Raw genomic sequence first — 26,161 nt, forward strand, 5'->3', positions numbered from 1 at the left:
CATATTTGAGCCAAGCTAAGCAAGCACATATATATGTGCATGTATATGGGTTGTTGCAATGCATGTATATGGGTCTTAAAGAAGCACTCCTATTAAGTTTTTTTATTCATTAAATGTTTGTATATGCATGTAATGTAGTGTGAGTGTATTAATATCCTCACCTACCGCTGCTCTCTCTGGTATCCAGCACCGGTCTTCTCCTCTTCTCAGTGACGTCACCGCTCCGCAGACTCTCCGGGTCACGCTGCGCTCCGTGTGGCACGGAAGTGTCTTTTACAATGTAAGCCTATGCAGTGTAAAATGACGCCCTATAGGCTTACATTGTAAAAGAGACTTCCGGCTCACGCATAGAGTATAGAGTGAGTTGGCTAGTCGCAATTGCAGTGATGTCACTGAGAAGAGGAGAAGAACAGCGCTGGACACCGGAGAGATCAGCGGTAGGTGAGTATATTAATACACACACTACATTACATGCACATACACACACATTTGATGAATAAAAAACTTAATGGGAGGGCTTCTTTAAGAAATACCTGTCTGCTGACAAGCTAAAGTGGTACAATTCCTAGGGAAACCATTGCCAGGATGATGAATTAAACATTATCAGACTATCCGTAAATATGGAATGACAATATCTGAGCTAAAGTGTACAGTTTGTATTGAAAATGCCCATTTCCTTTAGAGTGCTAATACTAGGACAGTGGAGGAAATTATTTCTATTATTAAACTGTATAGCAATAATCTGCACTGAAAAGGAGCAAATTTTATCCATCGTCAAACCTTAAATACATTTTTACATCTCAGTCATTGAACAATTGTATAAAGTGAATCACACACTTGCAGTTTTTACATTTGAGTCCAAATAGCATCCCTTTCCCGCAGACAGTACAGGTCTGAGACATCCAGTACTTGGTTGAGAACCTGAGATACAAGGAAAGTGCATTAAGTTCACCCGCAGACAAAGCTGTGCTAGATATTAGTCATTCCTTAATAGAGATGCCCTTTGCTGGCCTACAGTCAAGAATATCTAGCCCTCATACCCCAAACAAATAGTTTTTCAAACCTTCCCATTTCCGCCAGATATAAACATTAATTTAGTTTTTGCCTTTTAAGGTTGTGGAGGAGAAAGATTATATTGTGACAAAGTCAACAAAAGTTCACTAGTCTGACATTTAACTTTTTTTTTTCCCTTTCATCCACCATAGCATTTTAAAGATTTAGTGGAAATTTCTATGGAGAACCAACAGAGTCCTAAAAAAATAAATGGGATCTGTTACAATATTTCACAGGACAAACTAAATACATTGTTAGATCCCTTAGACACGATGAGGCTGGTATAAAATGCTTTAGAAAAAAATTCTGATTAATATTAAAATAAACATTTTACAAGTCCAACTCATTTTCATTATAGTATGGAAACTTTCACATAGGATTATACAGCCATTTTGATATGGAATTTCAAAGTAAGTACACCAGCCACATCAGGTCTAGGATATTGCTTTAGCAATGTATGCAGTTTGAAATGTGAATTCTGGTAACAGGGAATCTGTCAACAGGTTTTTGCTATGCAATCTGATAGAACCATAATGTCGGAGAAAGACCCTTATTACACAGATGTGTCTTTTACTAGGCTGTGTTTTGATGTTTCAATACAATCAGTGTTTTATCAGAAGGAGATTATCACTACAGGACTAGTGGCCTTGTCCATCCTAGTCCAGCCAAGCCCCCTCCACTGATTAGCGGCTCTCTGTCACTCTGTCACTATACAATGTACACGGAAAGCTGTAGTGTGGCCGGGGTTATACAGAGCTCAGCATTTAGAGCTCTGCTAGATCTGCAGTAGAGAAAACTGTGATTCTATCATAACTTCTGCACCCAGTAAGTGACACATTGCTGTAAACAGGGTCTCTGTCCTTACCTCATGCTGCTGACAGATTACAATACACAACATTAAAACTATAGGAGATAAAAAAGGGAATCTTTTTTCCTTACTCTTGTCTATAGGCTGCATCTAGTATGAAAGCTCGGCTGCATTCACTTGAATGAGGCTGAGCTGCAACACCAAACACAAACTATGAACAAGAGTGGCACTCTTTCTGGAAATGGAAGACCCTAAGATTAAATAACATCTTTAATTCGCCATTCATTTGCTGTATTATGAATTAGTGTTATCTATTCTGAATTAATATGCTGCATAAAGTGGAAAATGGTTAGATTTTTTTGTTGCATTCTATCTTTATGTCAGTATGGTAGTGCATTGAGTTCTGAAGATCTGGGCAGGTAAACACTGCTGACCTTTTTTGCTGAGTTTTTTTCTTGAATCTTGGGGGAATTTTAATTCTTCTTAGTGTGGCTTTGCTTTTTGTATTTAGCTGATGTATCCAAGTAAGAAATATGAATTATTTCAATTATATTTACATTTTTAAGTTAACTCGGCTTTCATCAGTAGTTTACATGTGAAGTCTTGCACTTTGTAGGCAGCTCTTGTACTTCCCCAAGAGATATATTTGATTGTCATTTTCATTTTAACATGAAGTTGCTGTCGTCCTGGTTTTATTTTCCACCAACAATCAACAATGCCTTTTAAATTTTGCAACATGAAGGATTTACCAGAATGTGCAGAATGGACATCATTATGTCTGACTGATATCAAACTTCATACACCAAGTATTAACCTAGTCCAATATTCACACGAGAACATGTCTTATCGATGCCAGGATGGGGAGGAAGGATTGGGCTCTATCTCCAATGCACATACAAAATACTTCCATTTTAACAGCATTGAGTTTATTGCACTACTGCCAGGCCTCAAGTTAATTTGATTTCTTTTTATCATCCTTGCTGAGTTTTATCTCATCTTAATAGTTCAGTTGCTGAAATGGGATTCAAATTCAGGCCAGATCCTCCTTCTTGGGAGATGAGTGAGGGAGCGAGAGAGAGAAGATGAGATTGCTCTCAAGTAGGATGCGAACGGCTCAGTCTTTACTCGTCTTAAACAGGATAATCAATCACCCTGTATTAAGCAAGAGGAAAATATTACTATCCCGGAATACTATGGTTAACTCTTACAGACAAATATACTGAGCGGCAGGGCAGGTGAAGGGCTTTGAACTTTATCCGTATGAGACACGACATTTCTACTACATTTATTCCCATTTTTCCATACAACTGTTTAATTATGTTATTATGATACAATGTGATACTTTATCTAACAATGGTTTTGCATTTCTTTTAATATTCACTTAGGTATTTTTACGCTATACAACGGTGAAGGCATTACCACTCCATAACCTACTTTAAAGTTAGTTGCTTTACCGTCTAGTAAAGTTTTTATGAGAAAGCCCCATAAAAATGCCCCATAAAATGCACATAGTGCACAGCTATGGCAAAATGATATTGCTTTACAAATGTTTTTTCTTCTGTCATTTCTTTTAACTGTTTCAATAAATAAAGTGAAATGCTCATTCTTCATTGAAAGACGCCCACTCTCTATACTTAATAGTATGGAGTGAAAGCTGCCGATGCTGCAAGAACGACGACAGAGCCAGGAAAACTCGGCGTCTGCACAGGCGTCTGAATGACACCGTATGCACACACCCTTATTTTGCCATACCTATAAGAAAAAAAAATTGGGAACCCTTGATCAAAGTCCAAGGAACTTTAGACTGCCTGGGAACCCTAAATAAAAGACACTTTAAAACATGATCACTATATGTATTTATACTGGCATTTATTTTCTGCTGCATACACATAATGAAATGCATTTGTATGTTATTCAATGCTGATAAGCTGCGGTAGATATGACATGGTGTTCTCTTACTGCATATAAAGACTAGAAGAAATTAATTTACGGTTCAGAGAAACATAAATAAATAGTTTATAGCAATTTATTAAGTTATATTTATTATTTGTTAAATTGGGAAGTTCATTTTTTTAATAATAATTTACTATGCAAAAAGATGACTGATATGAAGGTGGGGGAGGGGATGAGAATATTGATAATGGACTACCTGTCAGACAGGCCACAGTTTGTACAGATGGGAGCTGTGTCTGGCAGATTATTGAGCAGTGCAGGTGCGCCTCAGGGAACGGTGCTGTTGCCCTTTCTTTTCACATTGTATACAGCAGATTTTCAGAATAAATCTGATTTTTGCCGCTTCCAAAAATTCTCGGATGACTCTGTTGTAGTCAGATGCCTTAGGGGAAGCCGGGGTGAGGAGGAATATAGGAGGATGGTATCGGGTTTTGTGGACTGGTGTTAGGGCAAAGTATTAACAACTAAACATAAAGAAAACTAAGGAGCTGGCGGTGAACTATAGCAGGAGAAAGATGGACCGTTCACCTGTCACCATTGCTGGTCAGGAAGTGGAGCAGGTCGAGAGTTACAGATATTTGGGGGTCTACTTGGGGGTCTACTTGGACAGCAAACTGGACTGGAGGTGCCATACGGAGATGATTTACAAGAAGGTGATGAGCAAACTGTACTTCCTATGGAAACAAAGGTCGTTCAATTTGTGCAGCAAAATGTTAGAAATGTTCTACCAGTCTAAAGTGGCAAGTGCCATCTTTTTCGCAATCATATGCTGGGGAAGTAGTGTGCGGGTGTCTGATGCTAATAAGCTAAATAAGCTTATCAAGAAGGTAAGCTCCGCTGTTGGCCGCCATCTTGCCACCTTTGAGGAGGTAGTGGAGGAAAGAATTCAGAAGTGTTTGGCAATAATGAGCAATAATGCACCCCCATTATATGAGCTGTTCATGAGACAGAGGATCAACTTCAGTAACCGTCTAATCCTACTAAGGTGTAAGAAGGAAAGATACAGGAAATCATTCATGCCGACTGCTATGAGAATGTACAACAACTACCTAAGTGTAAAATTCTCCAAGTGACTGGTGTATTATTGGCGTTCTAATTGTATATTGTACTGACCGGTCATGAAAAGGAATGTATGAGATTATACCTGAAAAATTCTACTGTCATGTTGTAATTCATGTCTATGTTCTGCTGCTGTGATACTGTAATTTCCCTCAGGATCAATAAAGTGTATTGTATCGTAATAGTATTTCCACTTTGATTAGTGCGGTGGTTTGCATATTTGAATCGTATTTACCACTGGCAATTCTGTACGTCCATAGACTGAGCGCATGGTCTGAAAAAAACAGAGCGGCGAGGGTAAATCACGACTGTTCTGATCATATTTCTGACTTTGAAATCCATTTATGATTGAGCCTACTGACACTAAAGGGAATAACTTTACTGTCCCAATATTCATGTTATTGCATATCACAGCAGTAGTGGTCCAACAATGAACTACACATATGCAAAAGTAAAATAATTCGTACACATATGTGAACATATATGTATTTTAAAATTATTCATGTAGTCTGAGCAAATGAATCTCAGAAGGTGGGCATATAATACATTATTTTAATTAATGGGTTGGTTACATTTCTATGCAATCATATAATTCTACCATGTTTATAGAACATGGCATCAAAGTAAAGACACTAATCACCTTTAATCTGCCAACCTGTAATTTATAATATTCTACAACACATGCTATTAGCACTGAACCATGAGCGCAAACCAGAGAGCTATCCATTAATAATAATTATAAGAAGAAGAAGAAGATACCTAGGTGCTTATTATCTTTTTCTGCACAACACGTAGGTCCCTCAAACTGGCTTATCAATGCAGATCAGGCTAAGAATCGGACCTCTTCAACATTAACATTTTGTTAATAATTTCTTGTAGAACTAAGCTGAATGATTTGCTAGATACACTATGTGGAGAAAAGTATTTGGACACCAATTCTAAATCCATGGGCATTAATCTAGAGTTGTACCCACTTTTCAGCTAAAATAGTTAAAAAATCCACAGCTTGTAAAAAAAAACTTTCCCAGAAGAGTGGACTTCTGGGAAAGCTTTTTTACAAGGTGAGTATTTTTTTCTTCATTCATCCAGAAGATGTTGGTGGAGAAGCCGTGGTTCACAATCTCCATTCTAGTTCACAATAAAGCTGTTTGACGGGGTTAAGGTCAGGACTGGACAGTCAAGTTCCTCCACACCAAACATGCCTTTATGGACCTTGCTTTGTGCACTGGGCACAGTTATAGTGGAACAGAAAAGGGCCTTCCCCAAACTATTCTCACAAAGTTCAAAGTACATAACTGTCCAAAATGCCTTTGTATGCTGAAGTATCAAGATTTTCCTTGATTGCAATTAAGGGGCCTTGGTTATAAAATCACTGTAGTATGATTTAAATAGAGTTTTGGAATCAGTGTGCCAACTTCCATTGTTTTTCATAGGTTATGATTATACCTGTGTTTGATGGAGTTTCCCAGATCTCTGCGTGGAATCTGTGGGGACCAGCGAGGCACTGACAGTGTGTCTAAAAGTAAAAAACAACAACTTAACATTAAGAGCATAAGCAACCAGCAACCTAATTCAAAGCTTACAAATTACAAAATGTAAGAATTTGTTACCAATGACTGTATGTTATCAATGAACACAATGTAAGCATAAGCTCCTATGACATTCAGGAAAACAAAGCAGCAATATCAGCTTAAAGGGGTTGTCCGGCCAAAACCGATAAGTCTGCAGTCACTCTGTGTGACTGCAGACTTATGAATCCCACCAGAGAAAGCACTGTGCGCTGCGAGGATTCGCCGGTTTCAGACCCAGTAGCGGATGGTATGTATATGTTATACATACCCCGGCCAGTGGGCGCAGCCTCGTCCTCCATACACTTGTATTGAGTGAGGCCACGCCCTCTAGTTGGACATGCCCACTGGTCATCCACATCACTACACAGGGTGTGGCCTCTTTCAATACACTTGTATGAAGTGAGGCCGCGCCCACTGGCCGGGGGTATGTATAACTCATACATACCCTCCATTACCGGGTCTGAAACCGGTGAATCCCCGCAGTGCACAATGCATGCGCTCGGGGATTCATATTAGTCTGCAGTCACACAGATTGACTGCAGACTTATCGGTTTTGACAGGACAATCCCTTTAATACAAGTATTGATAACCACAACATAACCTGTAAGAGTATCACAGTTTGAAGGTACTATATGGAATTTTAAAATGAGTAAATCCACATATTGTTACTGAAAATCTTGGCAAAAGTTAGATCTGAAAAAGAACTAGGGCAGCTGGGAAATTCGGATTTCTGTCCGCTTACCTGACAATCAATCACAGACTATGAACTATTGAACAGAAGTCTGTATTTTTTCTCATTTGTCTTGTAACTACAGGCTGTCAGAAACTGCAAAATTCAGTCTATTGACGGGATCTGAAAGAAATCAGCTCTGATATTCCACCCCCAGACTGAATGCTTGCTACCCTGCTCTACTGTGAAATCACTCATACTACAAGATCCCATTAGGATGAATACATTTAATATACTTGCTAATGCTGGAGTTCATTCAAATAACCCCAAACCGCAGGCTTCATGTCTCAAATGTATCTGAAAAGGGACAAATTAAATACAAGCAAAACAAGAATCGTGATACGAAAAATTGTCTTGCTTTGACATCCAAGTGTTCATTTAATGATTTGTCCTTTTCAGTCACATTTGCATCCCCGAAATGAGTAAGAATATATCAAGAGCATGAAGTCAAGCACCAGTTGAACCTATAGTTCAATTTTTCCTCAACACCTTAGAAATCGGGATCATTTATCATATTTAAGCAACAATTACAAAAAGCACTGAAACTATAAAGCAGGATACAGTTATCTGGAACAAAGCATCGGTATGGCTGATATACATAACACTGATGTCTGCCAAATGCTCCTTAGGCGTCAACTCTCTCCCGATTCCCCCTAATACATGACCAAACTAGGCCAAGTGGTCATGCACTCTAAGAAAGCCCAGTATACGTAAGTCAAAATAAATTTGGCAGGTTGGGATGAATTTAACCTCCTGTGTATATGGAGTCATGTAGAATAGAAGTCTCATGATTAGAGTTGGGCGGAGCCATTTTCATGGCATCGACAATGTCAGTAGTCTCTGGCCGCTGGAAGTGAGGCTTGTGAATCTTTTACTTTCTGGGATCCCATGGAAGGCTTTTAATTAACCAGACAGGTATGATATGACCATTGTAGAGCGACACACAGATGACGTTGTGGCAGCCCTGCTAACCAAAAGTCATGTCGGGTATCCCAGAAGGTAAGAGATTCACAAGCCTCCAATACAGTGCCAGAGGCTACTGAACTGGCAGATGGACCAGAGTCCAGCTAATCCATCCACCCAACTCTACTCATGGATATAATGTCTTGTATGCGATTGTGGCAAGAGGAAATAAGAGGGGAGTAGAGCAGGAGATCTGGTGAGGATCGGAGGTTGCGTGCAGGTAGGTACCGGGAGACTAGATCACAGATGTATGGAGAAGACAGGTTGTATGCCATGGTTAGGGTTTTGAACTTGAGTCTCTAGGCAATGGGGAGCCAGTGAAGGGATTGACAGAGGGGAGAGGCTGGGGAATAGCGGGGGGACAGGTGGATTAGTCGGGCAGTAGAGTTTAGGAAAGATTGGAGGGGCGCGAGAGTGTTGGAAGGGAGGCCACAGAGCAGGAGGTTGCAGTAGTCGAGGCGGGTCTGCTCCATGCTCTTGAGAAAGTGATGGAAAAAAGCAATCCTGTGTTGTCATGCTGTCAGTGACATCCTTAGACTGAATGGTGCCCTGTGCACAATTTCACAATTTCCCTTTGGTGTCTCAACTCCATTTTTTTTTTTTTACTCAAGAGACATACATGGGCATGTTTGCTGTTTGTAACCCATGCATGGCACCTGCACAGTTTTTAGTGTGGCCGGATAACCTCTTTATAAGAGGTTTCCAGTACTTATGTATTGATGACCTATCCTTAGTGGGGTTCCAATATGACACCCCACCATCAGCTATTTCAGCAATGGTTGGATGTAGACAGTGTATGAAGCTGAAACAACGCAGCTCAATACACTATGTAGTGGCTTCTCAGGTGCTGCAACTTGGCTACCAATAGAGTGAATCTGACCTTCAGTGCCCAAGAATGTCCACTATGCAGTGAAGAGCACTGTGGTGTCCTAGCTCAAAATACTTTGCTGGCCATGCTGCCACATGACGTGAGGATTGCTGAACATCGGGGTGGCAGGTGTTACACCTCAAACGGTCTAATACGGATGACCGACAGGGAGAGGACATCAATATCTAAATATTGGAAAACCCCTTTAAAGGGGTTGTCTCAACATAAGAAATGGCTACATTTGGAAGGTGCAACTTTGCAATTTACCTCCAATTTGTCTCCATTCTCAAAAAGAAAGAGATTTTTAATTCTATAGTTTATTGCTTGTTATTCAGGTTACCAGTCACCACTACAGGATATCAGAGGTGGGAGGTTTCCTAGTCAAGGATTGCAGCACTTGCAAGCCTTTTGCTGTTCCGATGCTGGACAGATCGCTGTAAAGTCTTACCCATCCACCAGAACTGGAACACACATGTACAATGCATGTATAGGAAGGTATCAGTATTTTATTCTGATCCTTACATGTAGCCAAAAATGGACCTCAGACTTTTGTGCTTGCGAGGAAGAGGTAATACCTGTCCATGTCCAGCTGGTTGAGCTATGTATATCATTCTTCCATCCACAGGGAAATTTGAACACAATTTCTCAGTCTGCAGCTGAATCAGATCAGTGGAGAGTGACCGCAGAATATAACCTGCACAGCACGGAGGATTGTTTTGGCTTTAATTATAGATCTTTCTTCTGAGCATTTCAGAGAAAGCGCTGGGACAGAGGTAATTGACTGCGCTTTGCCATTGAGGTCTCTATGCTTCTTTTTGATATTTATCAGTCTGAGCTTTAGAGGCCGACAGAGATCATTGAAACTGCTCTCACCGTTTGACTTCTTATCAATCACTGTTAATTACCAAGTGTCTCAATCACTTTGTAACAAAAATGGTCAATTGATTTGATTTCTATACGTTCATTTATGAAATTAACAAAATATTGTAGAGGGGTTGCGGAGGGATTCTCTGCTGTTATCTCAGGTGGCCGCTAAAGGAATGTGAAATGCCAGTTATACATTTAAGTGGGCAGATATACTATTTATGTGCACTTATTATACCAGAACAGAGGGATTTTTAATTTTATAGTGTACAGCTTGTTGCCCAAGTTACCTGCCACCCTGCAGTCCCAGCATTGCCAGTTACCTAGGCAGGGTCTACACTTTACAGCCTGCTTGTACTACTCTCAATCAATCCGGATTGCTGGATCTGACCAGCCTCAGTCCCCCTGCACTTCTCCCATGCCACTGGCCTGAGCAGTCAATGTTCAGGAGCGCAGCAACCCTAGCAAAGCAGAAAGAAAGGGGCTGGGAGCGATGTGCTCCTGAAGATTCAGCCTGATACATCTTTCCCTTAGGAAATATCAGTGAAAAAATGTCACAGTTACTTTTAATGACAGTTTGTCCAGAGAGGAATGCTCTAATTTATTTATATATGTTTTGTGTAGATGAATTTTCATACACAGCCTACTTGTGAGAAGGATCTCTTCATAAAAAAGCTTGTCACAATTAACATATTGTAGACTATCCGTCAACTCAAAAGGGCTTCCATGGACAGACTTGTTACATACCTCTTTGTTTAGCTGGTCCCAAGGCACTCTGGTTTGCACCCAATTCAGTAATTAGCGAACCAAAAGCCTAAATACGATGCAATAATTGCCAACTGAAAAGGGATTTAAATGGGTTTTCCCAAGAACAAAAGTTCATTTTAATCAATAGCTGTGTCTGACTGTGTACGGAACATGGTCTGATCATACCATATCTCCTGGGCAGGGGAGGAAGCAAAAAACTATACCGACATTACAGCAGGGGATCGCAGAGGAATAATTTTGTGAGGTAAAATATTGTTTAAAAACAGGCAGTAAAATATTTTACCTCACAAAATGAATCCTCTGCGATCCCCTGCTGTAATGTCTGTATTGTCTTAGGCTTCGTCCCCTGCCCAGGAGTTGTGGTATGTTTCATACACGGTCAGACACAGCTATTGATTTTAATGAACTTCTGTTCGTGGAAAAACCCCTTTAAGGAAGGAGCTGTGCACTCCCATTGGCCACCAATCTGCCCTGCCATAGATACAATGAGCGGAGGCTGCAGGCACAGGAGGGGTAACCTCATTCATTTATCTGTAACAGGTGTAAGGTTGCAGCCGGATTGGGAGGTATGTGTCCCCAGGGTGCCAAGCCTTGGTGATGGAGGACTCGGAAAAGCAGGCTCCAGCACACAAAGTGCTGAGAGGCGTTTAATGGGCCAGGATTATAGGGCCGGGTTTTACGAGCAGCTGAAAGAGCTGGGGGGGAACAGCTGCTCACTTACCGCGAGTCCAGGTCTTGCAAGGCCTGATTTAAGACAGGTGCGCCTGTCTCAGTCGGTCTGTGTGTTATGCATGGTGAGCAGGACCTTGCATGTGCTGCTCAGACCTGCTGAAGGGAAGGAAAAGCACTTAGTTTAAACGACTGAGGCCGTGCTGTACATGGACTTGCTATTTTGAGTTTGGTTCTGTTCTATCTTTTCTGTGCCGGAAAAGGCTGTTTTTTGTTTGCTTAATGAGCGGTTTATGCTGTCAAAATAAACCAGCCTGGATTCTCTGACGAAAACGTTTCGTGTGCCTACCTCAACCGCAGCCGAGTGAGTACAAAACCCTACACAGGGTATATGAAAATTAGTTTTCGATACTAAAATTTTTTTTTACATTTATCCACCTTTTTACTCTTCATACACACCGATGTATTACGGCCTAATCATATGTCATATGAATATATTCCTATTTATAATAGAGGGAGAGAACACGATAGTCGTAATCCCTATTTCATAGACTGAAATATCTGAGTATATAAATATTTATGCATCACATAAGCCCCATCTTTTAAGAAGGTATGGCAAAAATGAAAAAAGTGGACCAGTAAAAACATTACAAATGCCTAGTCAGTGGGAACACCTGGAAGGTGGTAAGGGACTTTCACCAGACTGTATATTATGGTACTAGGGATCCCAATGTTATTTACAATATCATTGGTAGAATATTAATGGTATGAGCTGAATCCAATATAAAACACATGAAGTATTCAAACTACAAGTCACTCAAGAGTCATATAAAACATTTACATATCAGAGATAACAATAGTGCCACATCAAAAGATTCCAAGGAAAACACAACTTTAGCCAGGTGCCCTAAAAATGTCAGGATGTAGAACCTCATTTTCTGTCTGCCCAGTGGTAATACAGCTTAGAAGACCTGGAAACAAGAACTAGAGGCGAATGCACAATGTAAGTATTTCCATGTTCATGTCATTGGACTATATACAGTACAGACCAAAAGTTTGGACACACCGTTTCATTTAAAGATTTTTCTGTATTTTCATTACTATGAAAATAGTACATTCACACTGAAGGCATCAAAACTATGAATTAACACATGTGGAATTATATACTTAACAAAAAAGTGTGAAACAACTGAAAATATGTCTTATATTCTAGGTTCTTCAAAGTAGCCAACTTTTGCTTTGATGACTGCTTTGCACACTCTTGGCATTCTCTTGATGAGCTTCAAGAGGTAGTCACCGGAAATGGTCTTCCAACAATCTTGAAGGAGTTCCCAGAGATGCTTAGCACTTGTTGGCCCTTTCGCCTTCACTCTGCGGTCCAGCTCACCCCAAACCATCTCGATTGGGTTCAGGTCTGGTGACTGTGGAGGCCAGGTCATCTGGCATAGCACCCCATCACTCTCCTTCTTGGTCAAACAGCCCTTACACAGCCTGGAGGTGTGTTTGGGGTCATTGTCCTGTTAAAAAATAAATGATGGTCCAACTAAACGCAAACCGGATGGAATAGCATGCCGCTGCAAGATGCTGTGGAAGCCATGCTGGTTCAGTATGCCTTCAATTTTGATTAAATCCCCAACAGTGTCACCAGCAAAGCACCCCCACACCATCAGACCTCCTCCTCCATGCTTCACGGTGGGAACCAGGCATGTAGAATCCATCCGTTCACCTTTTTTGCGTCGCACAAAGACACGGTGGTTGGAACCAAAGATCTCAAATTTGGACTCATCAGACCACAGCACAGATTTCCACTGGTCTAATGTCCATTCCTTGTGTTCTTTAGCACAAACAAGTCTCTTCTGCTTGTTGCCTGTCCTTAGCAGTGGTTTTCTAGCAGCTATTTTAGCATGAAGGCCTGCTGCACAAAGTCTCTTCTTAACAGTTGTTGAAGAGATGTGTCTGCTGCTAGAACTCTGTGTGGCATTGACCTGGTCTCTAATCTGAGCTGCTGTTAACCTGCGATTTCTGAGGCTGGTGACTCGGATAAACTTATCCTCAGAAGCAGAGGTGACTCTTGGTCTTCCTTTCCTGGGGCGGTCCTCATGTGAGCCAGTTTCTTTGTAGCGCTTGATGGATTTTGCAACTGCACTTGGGGACACTTTCAAAGTTTTCCCAATTTTTCGGACTGACTGACCTTCATTTCTTAAAGTAATGATGGCCACTCGTTTTTCTTTACTTAGCTGCTTTTTTCTTGCCATAATACAAATTCTAACAGTCTATTCAGTAGGACTATCAGCTGTGTATCCACCTGACTTCTGCACAACACAACTGATGGTCCCAACCCCATTTATAAGGCAAGAAATCCCACTTATTAAACCTGACAGGGCACACCTGTGAAGTGAAAACCATTTCTGGTGACTACCTCTTGAAGCTCATCAAGAGAATGCCAAGAGTGTGCAAAGTAGTCATCAAAGCAAAAGGTGGCTACTTTGAAGAACCTAGAATGTAAGACATATTTTCAGTTGTTTCACACTTTTTTGTTAAGTATATAATTCCACATGTGTTAATTCATAGTTTTGATGCCTTCAGTGTGAATGTACAATTTTCATAGTCATGAAAATACAGAAAAATCTTTAAATGAAAAGGTATGTCCAAACAAACTTTTGGTCTGTACTGTATATATATATATATGTATATATATATATATATATATATATATATATTTACACTGCTCAAAAAAATAAAGGGAACACTTAAAACAACAGAATATAACTCCAAGTAAATTAAACTTCTGTGAAATCAAACTGTCCACTTAGGAAGCAACACTGATTGACAATCAATTTCACATGCTGTTGTGCAAATGGAATAGACAATAGATGGAAATTATTGGCAATTATCAAGACACTCTCAAAAAAGGAGTGGTTCTGCAGGCGGGGACCACAGACCACATCTCAGTACCAATGCTTTCTGGCTGATGTTTTGGTCACTTTTGAATGTTGGTTGTGCTTTCACACTCGTGGTAGCATGAGACGGACTCTACAACCCACAGAAGTTGCTCAGGTAGTGCAGTTCATCCAGAATGGCACATCAATGCGAGCTATGGTAAGAAGGTTTGCTGTGTCTGTCAGCGCAGTGTCCAGAGGCTGGAGGCGCTACCAGGAGACAGGCCAGTACACCAGGAGACATGGAGGGGGAGACATGGAGGGGGCCACAAGAGGGCAACAACCCAGCAGCAGGACCGCTACCTCCGCCTTTGTGCAAGGAGGAACAGGAGGAGCACTGCCAGAGCCCAGCAAAATGACCTCCAGCAGGCCACAAATGTGCATGTGTCTGCACAAACGGTTAGAAACCGACTCCATGAGGGTGGTATGAGGGCCCGACGTCCACAGATGGGGGTTGTGCTCACAGCCCAACACCGTGCAGGACGCTTGGCATTTGTCACAGAACACCAGGATTGGCAAAGTCGCCACTGGCGCCCTGTGCTCTTCACAGATGAAAGCAGGTTCACACTGAGCACATGTGACAGATGTGACAGAGTCTGGAGACGCCGTCGAGAGCGATCTGCTGCCTGCAACATCTTTCAGCATGACCGGTTTGGCAGTGGGTCAGTAATGGTGTAGGGTGGCATTTCTTTGGAGGGCCGCACAGCCCTCCATGCACTCGCCAGAGGCAGCCTGACTGCCATTAGGAACCGAGATGAGATCCTCAGACCCCTTGTGAGACCATATGCTGGTGCGGTTGGCCCTGGGTTCCTCCTAATGCAGGACAATGCCAGACCTCATGTGGCTGGAGTGTGTAAGCAATTCCTGCAAGATGAAGGCATTGAAGCTATGGACTGGCCCGCCCGTTCCCCAGACCAGAATCTGATTGAGCACATCTGGGATATCATGTATCGCTCCATCCACCAACGTCACGTTGCACCACAGACTGTCCCGGAGTTGGTGGATGCTTTAGTCCAGGTCTGGGAGGAGATCCCACAGGAGACCATCCGCAACCTCATCAGGAGCATGCCCAGGCGTTGTAGGGAGGTCATACAGGCACGTGGAGGTCACACACTATACTGAGCCTCATTTTAACTTGTTTTAAGGACATTACATCAAAGTTGGATCAGCCTGTAGTGAGTTTTCCACTTTCATTTTGGGGGTGGCTCCAAATCCAGTCCTCCATTCGTTAATAAATTTGATTTCCATTGATGATCTTTGCGTGATTTTGTTGTCAGCACATTCAACTTTGTACAGAACAAAGTATTCAATGAGAATATTTCATTCATTCAGATCTATGATGCGTTATTTGAGTACTCCCTTTATTTTTTTGAGCAGTGTATATATATATATATATATATATATATATATATATATATATACCGTGTATATATATATATATATATATATATATATATATATATATATATATATATATATATATATATATATATATATGGCCTCATTCAGACGTCAGTATTTTCCACGTATGAGAAAAAAGGACCGATATTTTGGGTCACACTTTGATCTGTATTTGATCAGAATGTGGTCCAAATGTAGTTTTTCTAGTACATAGAGAAAAAAAAAAGTTTCTAAGCCTTCTCCATTCAGACATTCGGAAAAAATCAGACCACATTAGGATGTTATCAGAGATCCGATTTTTTTTTTTTAGACTTGCACTGTCGATTTTGATCCAAATCAGACATAAATCCAATATTTTCTGCGAACCACTTGGTCTGAAGAAAAATATCAGATATGTGAACAGCTCCATACAATATCATAGGCACAAGTGCCATCAGTGAAAAAAACAGATAGCACTTGTACGAGAAAAACTGGCTTGTGAACGAGCCCTAAAACAGTCCATATTCTCCATGGTCCATTGTAAAGATAAGAGATTTTTTTTAAATCTTTTTAATTTGATACTTTGCCAAAATACTTTAAGGTAATTTCACAAATATTGTAAAATTACTGTGAGCAGTAAACAAACACTAAACACTTTTAATATAAATTAAATTATAATTGTATTGAGTCTACACAAGCAGAGGTAGTGCATAATAGGGTAGTGTAGAACATCATAATACAAGCCTATTATAGTGCCATCCGCTGAACCGTAGTTTAACTTGTATTGATTTGCAAATATGGCTCACAACTTGCAGCCTATAGGTTTGTTCACACACTGCATTTTTCCACATATTTTCAAGTGTAAAAACACTGCATTTTACAGTATCAGCAAAGTGAATGAGACTTCTGCACATGATGCTTCTTTTTTCACTGTGGAGTTGAGCCATCAAAGTGTTTTTTTTTTTTCAAATCTGCAGCATGTCAATTCTTTCAGTGTTTTTGTAGCCTTTTTTTACCCGTTCAAATTAATGGGAAAAAATGCATGAGTTTTTAAAGTCATCGAAAACGCGCATAAAAACGCAGCAAAATTGCATGAATTTTACATTGAGTTTTTCCTGCCAACATGCTGATTTTTGCTGAAGAAAAATTTGCTTCAAATACTCAACGAAGACCATGGACTGCACTGATTTTCCCAACAGTGATAACCAATAAAAGTACAATTTTGGTTATCTCATAAATATGCGGAGGAATTACTTGAAGTACCTAGGCTACAATGTGAAATCTGTAACAGGCACCCCTGTGGCACCTGTCCTGGCTTCTATTATTGCTCTACCTACTCTATTACAGCTTCTACCACAGTAAATGAGCTAATACTGTAGACGATGAAACTAAAATGATGCAGTTCGGGCCACTCTCTCACTCTGCTATACCCAGTCGGGTTACCTTAGTTTCCTTTTTAAACAGAACATGTAGTCACAGAAGTCATCACATCCTAAATTCTGCTTGTTAAAACTGCGGCATATTGTGCTTCAGGTGTAAGTGTATACAGCAAACTAGGTAAAATTTACAGCATAAGTGTAAAAGGAAGGAGGAGGGTGACAGCACTATTATCATAGGTGACAGCTATGTAAGACCTCTCCATGACAGGTGACAAGTCCACTTTTACCTTCCTTGCATAAGGAGGTAAGAATTGAGAGACAGCAGCAGCCATCAACCTGATCCTCTTGTTATGGTTATCAGCCTAGGGCAGAGGGGACACACATTATGCAAAAATACAATGTAGATATAGGAAGATGGTTTTCTATATGACACCACGTTGCCCAGCAAGTGACAGGTGACAATTATGCAGTGCACACTTGATGACCTATATATGGCAGCTACAAAGCAATAAAATACTATTTTCATCAATGCAAATGGGATTTCTGTGACAGTGAAAATAAATATCCTCTGCTTACCTGGAAGTGTTCAAACCTCAGTGCTATAAAGTAGCTGTATACAATGATGAACAAAAGAATTAACGCTGAAACCTAAAGAGCCAATATATAAAAGTAGAAATGCTATTGCACTTCCAGTATGTTCCATTGACTTATATGGCAATACTGTAGACTTGAGCTGCACAGAATGAACAATGGCTCTGCAGCCTGCCATTTTAAACCAAGGGATATGTTCCATTAGCTTTAAAAAAAAATGGAACCATCGTACGAGGTGACTCTCTCAAACCTTAATATTAGTTAGCTATTGATGAAAGATTGTACAGTTTTTACCTGTAAGTATCTGGTTTATCACTTTTCTGTGTGGGAAATGTATTTATAGAACAGGAAACGGCTTTTAGAAATATTAGAGTGGCTGACCTTAAAGGGGTTTCCTCTTTTTAAAGAGGACCTGTCAACAGGTTTCCCAGGTTCATTGTAATGACGGTGCCTAAGCAGTGCGCTCCTAATGACAATGAAAGAGCCGTACACTGATATCACGTCGTCATCAGGAGCTCACAGTACCAGCGCTTCTGATGAAGCCAACCCAGGCAATGACAGTGCCTGCACAGGAGGAACAGGTCACTGAGAGAAAAGTGACCTGTCAATCAACAACTGGTCACAGAGCGTGTGAACAGGATCCATACTAGCAAAAAAGACAAAAGCATGGCAAGTTGTAATGTGACGTTAGTCACTACTTATGGACATACTGTGAGGTGGGGAAGTTAGGGAGTCCGAGTTAAAAGTCAGGAAGGTATGTCATGAACAGAGGGGTGAAGCAAAGGCATAGTCAGGTTACAGTCCGGGGTCAGAATTCCAAGAGTGTAGTGGATCAAGACAAAGGGGCTAGGCAAACAGATGGTCATAGGCAAATCCAAGGTCGGTCAACTCAAAGCACAGAGCAACACATACTAAACTGAACAGAGCTACAACTGACAGAGATAAGAGGCAAACAGCCAGCTAAATACCCTGCTCAAAAAAATAAAGGGAATACTTAAACAACAGAATATAACTCCAAGTGAATCAAACTTCTGTGAAATCAAACTGTCCACTTAGGAAGCAACACTGATTGACAATCAATTTCACATGCTGTTGTGCAAATGGAATAGACAATAGATGGAAATTATTGGCAATTATCAAGACACCCTCAAAAAAGGAGTGGTTCTGCAGGTGGGGACCACAGACCACATCTCAGTACCAATGCTTTCTGGCTGATGTTTTGGTCACTTTTGAATGTTGGTTGTGCTTTCACACTCGTGGTAGCATGAGACGGACTCTACAACCCACAGACGTTGCTCACGTAGTGCAGCTCATCCAGGATGGCACATCAATGTGAGCTGTGGCAAGAAGGTTTGCTGTGTCTGTCAGCATAGTGTCCAGAGGCTGGAGGCACTACCAGGAGACAGGCCAGTACACCAGGAGATGTGGAGGGGGCCGTAGGAGGGCAACAACCCAGCAGCAGAACCGCTACCTCCGCCTTTGTGCAAGGAGGAACAGGAGGAGCACTGCCAGAGCCCTGCAAAATGACCTCCAGCAGACCACAAATGTAGATGTGTCAACACAAACTGTTAGAAACCGACTCCATGAGGGTGGTATGAGGGCCCGAAGTCCACTGATGGGGGTTGTGCTCACAGCCCAACACCGTGCAGGATGCTTGGCATTTGCCACAGAACACCAGGATTGGCAAAGTCGCCACTGGCGCCCTGTGCTCTTCACAGATGAAAGCAGGTTCACACTGAACACATGTGACAGACGTGACAGAGTCTGGAGACGTCGTGGAGAGCGATCTGCTGCCTGCAACAACCTTCAGCATGACGGTTTGGCAGTGAGTCAGTAATCGTGTGGAGTGGCATTTCTTTGGGGGGCCGCACAGCCCTCTGTGTGCTCGCCAGAGGTAGCCTGACTGCCATTAGGTACCGAGATGAGAACCTCAGACCCCTTGTGAGACCATATGCTGGTGCGGTTGGCCCTGGGTTCCTCCTAATGCAGGACAATGCCAGACCTCATGTGGCTGGAGTGTGTCAGCAGTTCCTGCAAGATGAAGGCATTGAAGCTATGGACTGGCCCGCCCGTTCCCCAGACCTGAATCCGATTGAGCACATCTGGGACATCATGACTGTCCAGGAGTTGGCGGATGCTTTAGTCCAGGTCTGGTAGGAGATCCCACAGGAGACCATCCGCAACCTCATCAGGAGCATGCCCAGGCGTTGTAGGGAGACCATACAGGCACGTGGAGGCCACGCACAATACTGAGCCTCATTTTGACTTGTTTTAAGGACATTACATCAAAGTTGGATCAGCCTGCAGTGTGTTTTTCCACTTTAATTTTGGGGGTGACTCCAAATCTAGGCCTGCATTGTTTAATAAATTTGATTTCCATTGATGATTTTTGTGTGATTTTGTTGTCAGCACATTCAACTTTGTACAGAACAAAGTATTCAATGAGAATATTTCATTCATCCAGATCTAGGATGTGTTATTTGAGTGTTCCCTTTATTTTTTTGAGCAGTGTATAATGGGAATCATTCCAAACAGGAGACACCTGTAGGAAACCCAGCACGCCCTCGCCGACTAAGGAAATCTCGAAAACATGACCTGTTGGTGGGCCTTGAGGACTGGAGTTGGCGAACACTGATCTAGACTACATACTATGGTGGAACTTCCCTGACAGTAAAGATTGTTTTATCTATATGACAGCCATTTCATCAGCTTTGATGCTGAGAATGTTATGCACTTTGACTACGATGCTCTGCCAATTCTACCAATTATTGCCAATTAGCCTGTAGCTGCTTGATTGCTTTCATTGAAATGTAGTGAACCTTATTCTTATCACTAAAGCTCCGTTCCAACAATGAGCTGCTGGCGAGTTTTTGATGTTTCCAGATTTTCTGCACCTACGGTATTAAGTAAATTAAGGTTACTTGCATTTCCTTCATACATTTTTAGTGCGTTTTTGACGGTGCGTTTTTTTTTCTTGTTGGTATTTGGCTCTGACAAAACTTTGATAATATATTCATGTGCAAATTACATGCATTTGTTATGTGTTTCTGCAGCGGAAATGCACTAAAAACCCATGCACTTTTTTCTACCTGCGGATTTTCCACATCTAATGCAAGTCTCAGGGGAAAATCTGAACATAAAACTAAGCGTAACCCGCAGTAGAAATTGACATGTTGCAGATAGGAAACATGCACCACAGGTCAGTTTACACTGAATAAAAAAAAAAGCACAGTGGGCATGAGATTTCTATAAATCCCATCCACTTTGCTGGAACTGTAAGATGCTGCATTTTTTTTTTGAGGATTAGGGTATATTGACACTTGGCATTTTTTTCTGCAGCAAAACCTGATCTCTTTGCAGGAAAGAAGCAGCGTCAAAAACGCAAGTTTTGGTGCGTTTTTGGTGTGTTTTTCAGGGTCCCAAAGTTCAGCTTCCACCACAGAAGCATGAACACAGGTCACCAATGCAAGACATATGTGAAACCATATTAACTAGAATTACAAGTGGGGGAAGGTGAATTGTTCAGGAATAGCTTGCATAAGACACTGGCAGTGCACTGAGTTTGTAGGACACTATTTATTTTCACACTATGGTCTGCCATTGAGTTGTTCAGTCATTGTTCAATTTCACACCTCCATGAGCCACAGGTATTGTTCAATCTCACACCTAGCTCAGCCAATGTTTACATTGTACACATCCAAAAAGGAGGAGTATAACTCAGCAAAGATTTACAAAAAATATTCAATGCTTTATTAAATATAAAACACAAAAAAGGTAAAAATGAAATACAGACATAGAGGTAGTGTCAGATGGTAAAGTGCTTTCAGGTAGGATAAATATAATAATGCATTCACAACAATTCCGTGATAAGGCACAATTGCACATTGCCCACAAAGTGGCCTAGCTGTAAATATTTATATTCCAAAAAGAGTCAGTGAAAAAGGGCAGAAATCACAGAAATACCATGAATCACCCAAACGTAGTGGGAATCATAACCTCACTAAATGCTATATAGAGGGAAAAGGAAGAAAAGACATGACAGTATAAGTAATCATGGCATATAGCCTATATATATCTCCATGAAGCCATAACATATAGCAGAAAAAGAGGTAATTACCTACCGAGGGAGCACAACGGGGGGTATGGGAGTGGTGAAGGTGATGGCCCGACGCACGTTTCGCGGCGTCCCAACCGCTTTCTCAAGGGCAGAGAGTCACTTATTTAATTAAACTGCCCTAATCCAAACTGCCATGTCAAGTGACCAAGACAAGATGTTAAAATCACAAAAATAAATGAGATTCACAGACTGCTGTACTTGCTTTTTTCCTTAAAAATGCAGCAAAACCTGATAGCTATGTTCACACTAGGCATTTTTTCAGAGTTTTTTCACCACCCATTACTTTCAATGGGTGAAAAACGCTGAAAAAAAGCTGAAAAGGGATATGCTTTATTGTGCAAATAAACATGCAAAACACGAAATACTGATGACACAAAAAACAATATGTGCGCATGAGATTTCTGAAATCTCATAGACTTTGCTGATACTGTAAAATGCAGGTGAAAATTTACATAAAAAAACGCTGAAAAAATGCCTAATGTGAACATACCCTTATAGAAAAAAAGAAATATAGCAATAAACAAAACTGTCCAGGCCACCAGGTCAATAACACCTATGATATGCCAACGTGCAGGTTATCAAATTGTTATTGACTTATGTACCTGAACAATGGTCAAGAAACATTGTTATTAAACAACTTGAACAGAGACGAAAGAAAAGAATGTGGGAGGAAGGACGTTACTAGCATTTTAGGACAAAGATATGCAGCAAGAAGGGCACACGTAGAAAGAGGATGTGGAGGAGAGAGATGAGAAGTTATGTCAGATTAATATGGGTCGACCATGGGGAGGAGGACCAGATATTTCAATTACTCAGTGCTTTATTTTTAGACTGGAGATTGGAAGCTAGGAAGTAGAGATGAGCGAACATTTCAAGGTTTGAATCGGCGAATGCCCTAACGTTCGCAGAACAGTTCGCCGAACATATCTGAACCCCATTGAATTCAATGGAAGGCAAAACCAAATGCATAGACAAAACCTTCAGGGGTGCCCAAAAGCTGCTAAAACAGCTCAAATTAGGGGCAGACAGCATGAAAAGTGGCATCAATTGACCCACAGTAGAAACTTTATAATGGCACAGCAGCAGTCAGGCATGGGCCATGCATGAGGTATCAGGGTCTGGGCCAGTATTTACAGCTTTGAATTTAATTTCAAATTAAGACAAGGTGGGTGAGGGACCGCTGTAGGCCTGCTGTGCTGGGAGCCCTGACACCTCATGCAACAGCTCAAGCTGCTTTTCTGCTCAGCCACACTCAGGTGGCACAAACATCAATTTTGTACACTACTATTGTTCAAAAAATTTAAGGATAGTAACACAAGAAGTTGACTGAAAGTAAGTGCAGGTCTGCCAGTCTAGGAGCCCTACTGCTACAGGCAACACACATGAAGGAGACCCAACTACAAGTCTCCACATTTCTAAAAGTTATTGCCACACACCACTAAAGTGGCATCAATTTCCCCAGAGTAGAAATAGCATAATGGGGCTCTGACAACCCTTCCACTACAGGCAACCCACCAGATGGAGACCCAACTTGGTGTCTCCACATTTCAAAAAATTGTTAGTAACATCAGCAGCAGTAGCAACAGCAGGCACAGAAGCCACCACAAAGGTGTCATAGACTGCAATCAAGTGAGATCAATGCAGCACACTAAAAACTACACCATCACCTAGTCTTACCATTCTGCCACTGGGGTGCAGAAGTCATTGGAGATCCAGGACTTGTTCATCTTGATGAAAGTTAGGCAGTCTACACTTTAAGGGAGAGCCCGATGCGCTTATCCGTCAGAATACCACCAGCACCGCTAAAGACATGTTCTGGGAGAATGCTGGCTGCCGGGCACGACAAAACCTCCAAGGCGTGACAGGCGAGCTCAGGCCACTCTTGCATTTTTGAAGACCAAAATGCAAAAGGGTCCAAATCCCCACTGATGGCATTGATATTGAGCTCCAGATACTCCTGCACCATTTTCTCCAGTCATTCACTACGTGTCGGACTTGTACTCTGTTCTGCTGGTGCACGGGCTGATCTAAAAAATGTTTGAAACGACTAACAGAAATTGCTTCTGCCACTTACACTGCTGCTGCTACTAATGTTTTTGTGTTGACGACTCAACGTTCCCAGAATTGGAAGTCTAGAACTGCGATGCATACTGCGTGTCTCACTGCTATCTTGAGGAAAACGACTATTAAGGTTGTCTACAAGGGTGTTTCGATACTCCAGCATGCGAACGTCCCTTTCCAGGTCGGGAAGCATCTGGCAAAATTTACTCTTGTACTGTGGATCTAACAGAGTGACAACCTAGTAGTCAGCACTATTTCTAATCCTAACAATACGGCATCATGTTGCAGAGACTGCAGCAAGAAGGTGCTCATATGTCGTGCACTTCCATGAGGTCCAAGTCCATGGTGTGTTGCTAGCAGGGTAACACTCAAGCTTGCTTCCTCCTTCCCCTCCCGCCAACTACGGACAATAGAGAGGGGATCATTATCCTCTTCATCTCCTGACTGTTGCGCGCCCATCACCTCTTCCTCTTCCTCCATTTGTTCCTCGGCTACTGCACCTTCACTAACAGTTTGTCTGGTACCATGAGCCCCCTTCCATCGCTCTAATACATCCTCCCATGACACCCGCCTGTGCGACAACAGTTCGGAACTTAGAGAGTGTTATCCCTTCCGCATCGTCCTCTGCTTCCTCCTCTTCCTCTGGGACCACCACCTCCTCCTGCAGACTATTCAAAGTGTGCTCCAGCATGTAGATGACCGTTATAGTGATGCTGATGATGGCATCGTCAGCACTAACCATTTTAGTAGTCATTTCAAAACTGTGCAGAAAGGTGCAGAGCTCCTTCATCTGTGCCCACTCAAGTGTGATTTGTACCACGTCCGTACTGTGTTGGTCAAGGCTATGCAAAATGACATACTGCATCAGGGCTCGTCGCTGCTGCCACAGTCGCTGCAACATGTGCAGAGTGGAATTCCACCGTGCCGGCACATCGCATATTAACCGGTTAACTGGTAGGCCGAAAGACCTCTGTAGCGATGTGACGCGCCCACTGGGGCCGTGGGGTACTCGGTAGCCGGGCCGGTCCTTTTCTGGGGTAGTCACGGTGGCAGTGACCCAGTCCGTGGCCCCGGGTGGTCAAATAATTAACGAAAAAGGGGAATACAGTTTTTGGGATAATGTTCGTGACGCCACCCATGGTATGCGGCGATATGGGGTCGCCGCTGCGGTGCAGATCCACTGGAGCTGATGGTGACGCAGCAGAGTTGGTTCAGCTCTCCACGGGCAGAGCTAAGCTCCAGGGCAGTCTAGATGATTTTTAGAGGTAGATGTTGTCGGTGCAGTGTAGTGCAGGGCTGGTGACGCAGTAATGAGTCAAGGACACAGTGGGGTGCAGTCTTCAGGTTTTACTCACGGTTGTTCAATTCTCCAGGTTACAATGGCCAGTGTGTAACCTCCCACGTCGTCCTGTGTCCTCCGGGGTAGGGGTTCAGCAATCTCTCAAGTATCTCAGGAGTACTTAAACGGGACCCCATTCTATGTACCTTTCCCGGTCGCCTCACTGCGCTGGCTCTCGCCCTCCTGCCCTGCGCCTCACAATCAGTGTCCCAAGCCAGTGGCCTCGGGCCTTGTCGGGCGACGTGCAGTCCCCTGGACCCTATGTGTCCACCTTCTCAGCGATATAATTGTGGGTTTTGGCTGCAACACCTTGAAAATGCAGCAGCCTCCGGTAGTCTAGCTGAGCCTGGTTGTTCTCCACTAGTTAGGGGCCGGTCCCCTTCTGCGGCCTGATCCCTCCACTTCAGCGTGAATTCGGGCGCACGGGTGGCATCTTCACTCGCCGTGCCCCTGGGATCCCCTCTGTTCCTCCTGGAGCCCTCCTCACTGCTCCTCTCTTCACTCTTTCTCCTGGGCCTCTTTGACTGGGCCCTGCTCCTTTCTCCACTCCTCCTGAGCAGAGCTCCTCCTGAGCTCCTGCTCCCAGCTCTCCCTCTGAACTCTAACTCCTGAGAACTCTCTCCAGAACCTTCCACCCTCTCTTTTATACTCCTACCCTCTGTGCTCCACTGAACTTCTTCCTTCACCCACCTCCTCTACCAAGTTCCACCCTCCACCTAGGGACCAGGGACTGTGCTCTCCCTTAGGAGCAATCCCGCCCTTCCCTACTGAAGTGGAGTGTATTGGATATGGGTGTGTGGGTCCTGGGTAGTACTCCCTCCTTACCTGAGAGTGGGGTACAATACCTCTGGGTGAGATGCAGTACCTCTGTGGCGACTGAACCCGCAGGGGTGCCACAGATGCAAGTCGATGACCCGCGGGTTGCAAACGGCGGAAGTGAGCAAACAGCGACCATGCTTTCTGCAGCAGCGCTTACAGGCCAGGATAGTGCAGAGAAATTGCTGTACCACCAGGTTGAGGACGGGAGCCATGCAAGGCACATGTGTGAG

The 26,161-nt window shown here is 42.5% G+C and overlaps 1 protein-coding gene across 2 annotated transcripts in view; it reads right to left on the reverse strand.

Annotated features, from left to right (window-relative positions):
* KSR2 (kinase suppressor of ras 2) overlaps positions 1-26,161 on the reverse strand; it is a 757,356-nt gene that overhangs the window by 266,817 nt on the left and 464,378 nt on the right. For both annotated transcript variants that reach the window (XM_073676379.1, XM_073676380.1), the window contains exons 6-7: positions 6,320-6,389; positions 838-921 (exon numbers count right to left, since the gene is read on the reverse strand). In XM_073676379.1, coding sequence (XP_073532480.1) covers positions 838-921; positions 6,320-6,389 — 154 coding nt within the window. The remainder of the gene's footprint in view (positions 1-837; positions 922-6,319; positions 6,390-26,161) is intronic.

Source organism: Phyllobates terribilis, unplaced genomic scaffold, assembly GCF_046119375.1.
Source record: "Phyllobates terribilis strain yellow unplaced genomic scaffold, ASM4611937v1 Scaffold_1__5_contigs__length_1240528914, whole genome shotgun sequence".
Taxonomy (NCBI): domain Eukaryota; kingdom Metazoa; phylum Chordata; class Amphibia; order Anura; family Dendrobatidae; genus Phyllobates; species Phyllobates terribilis.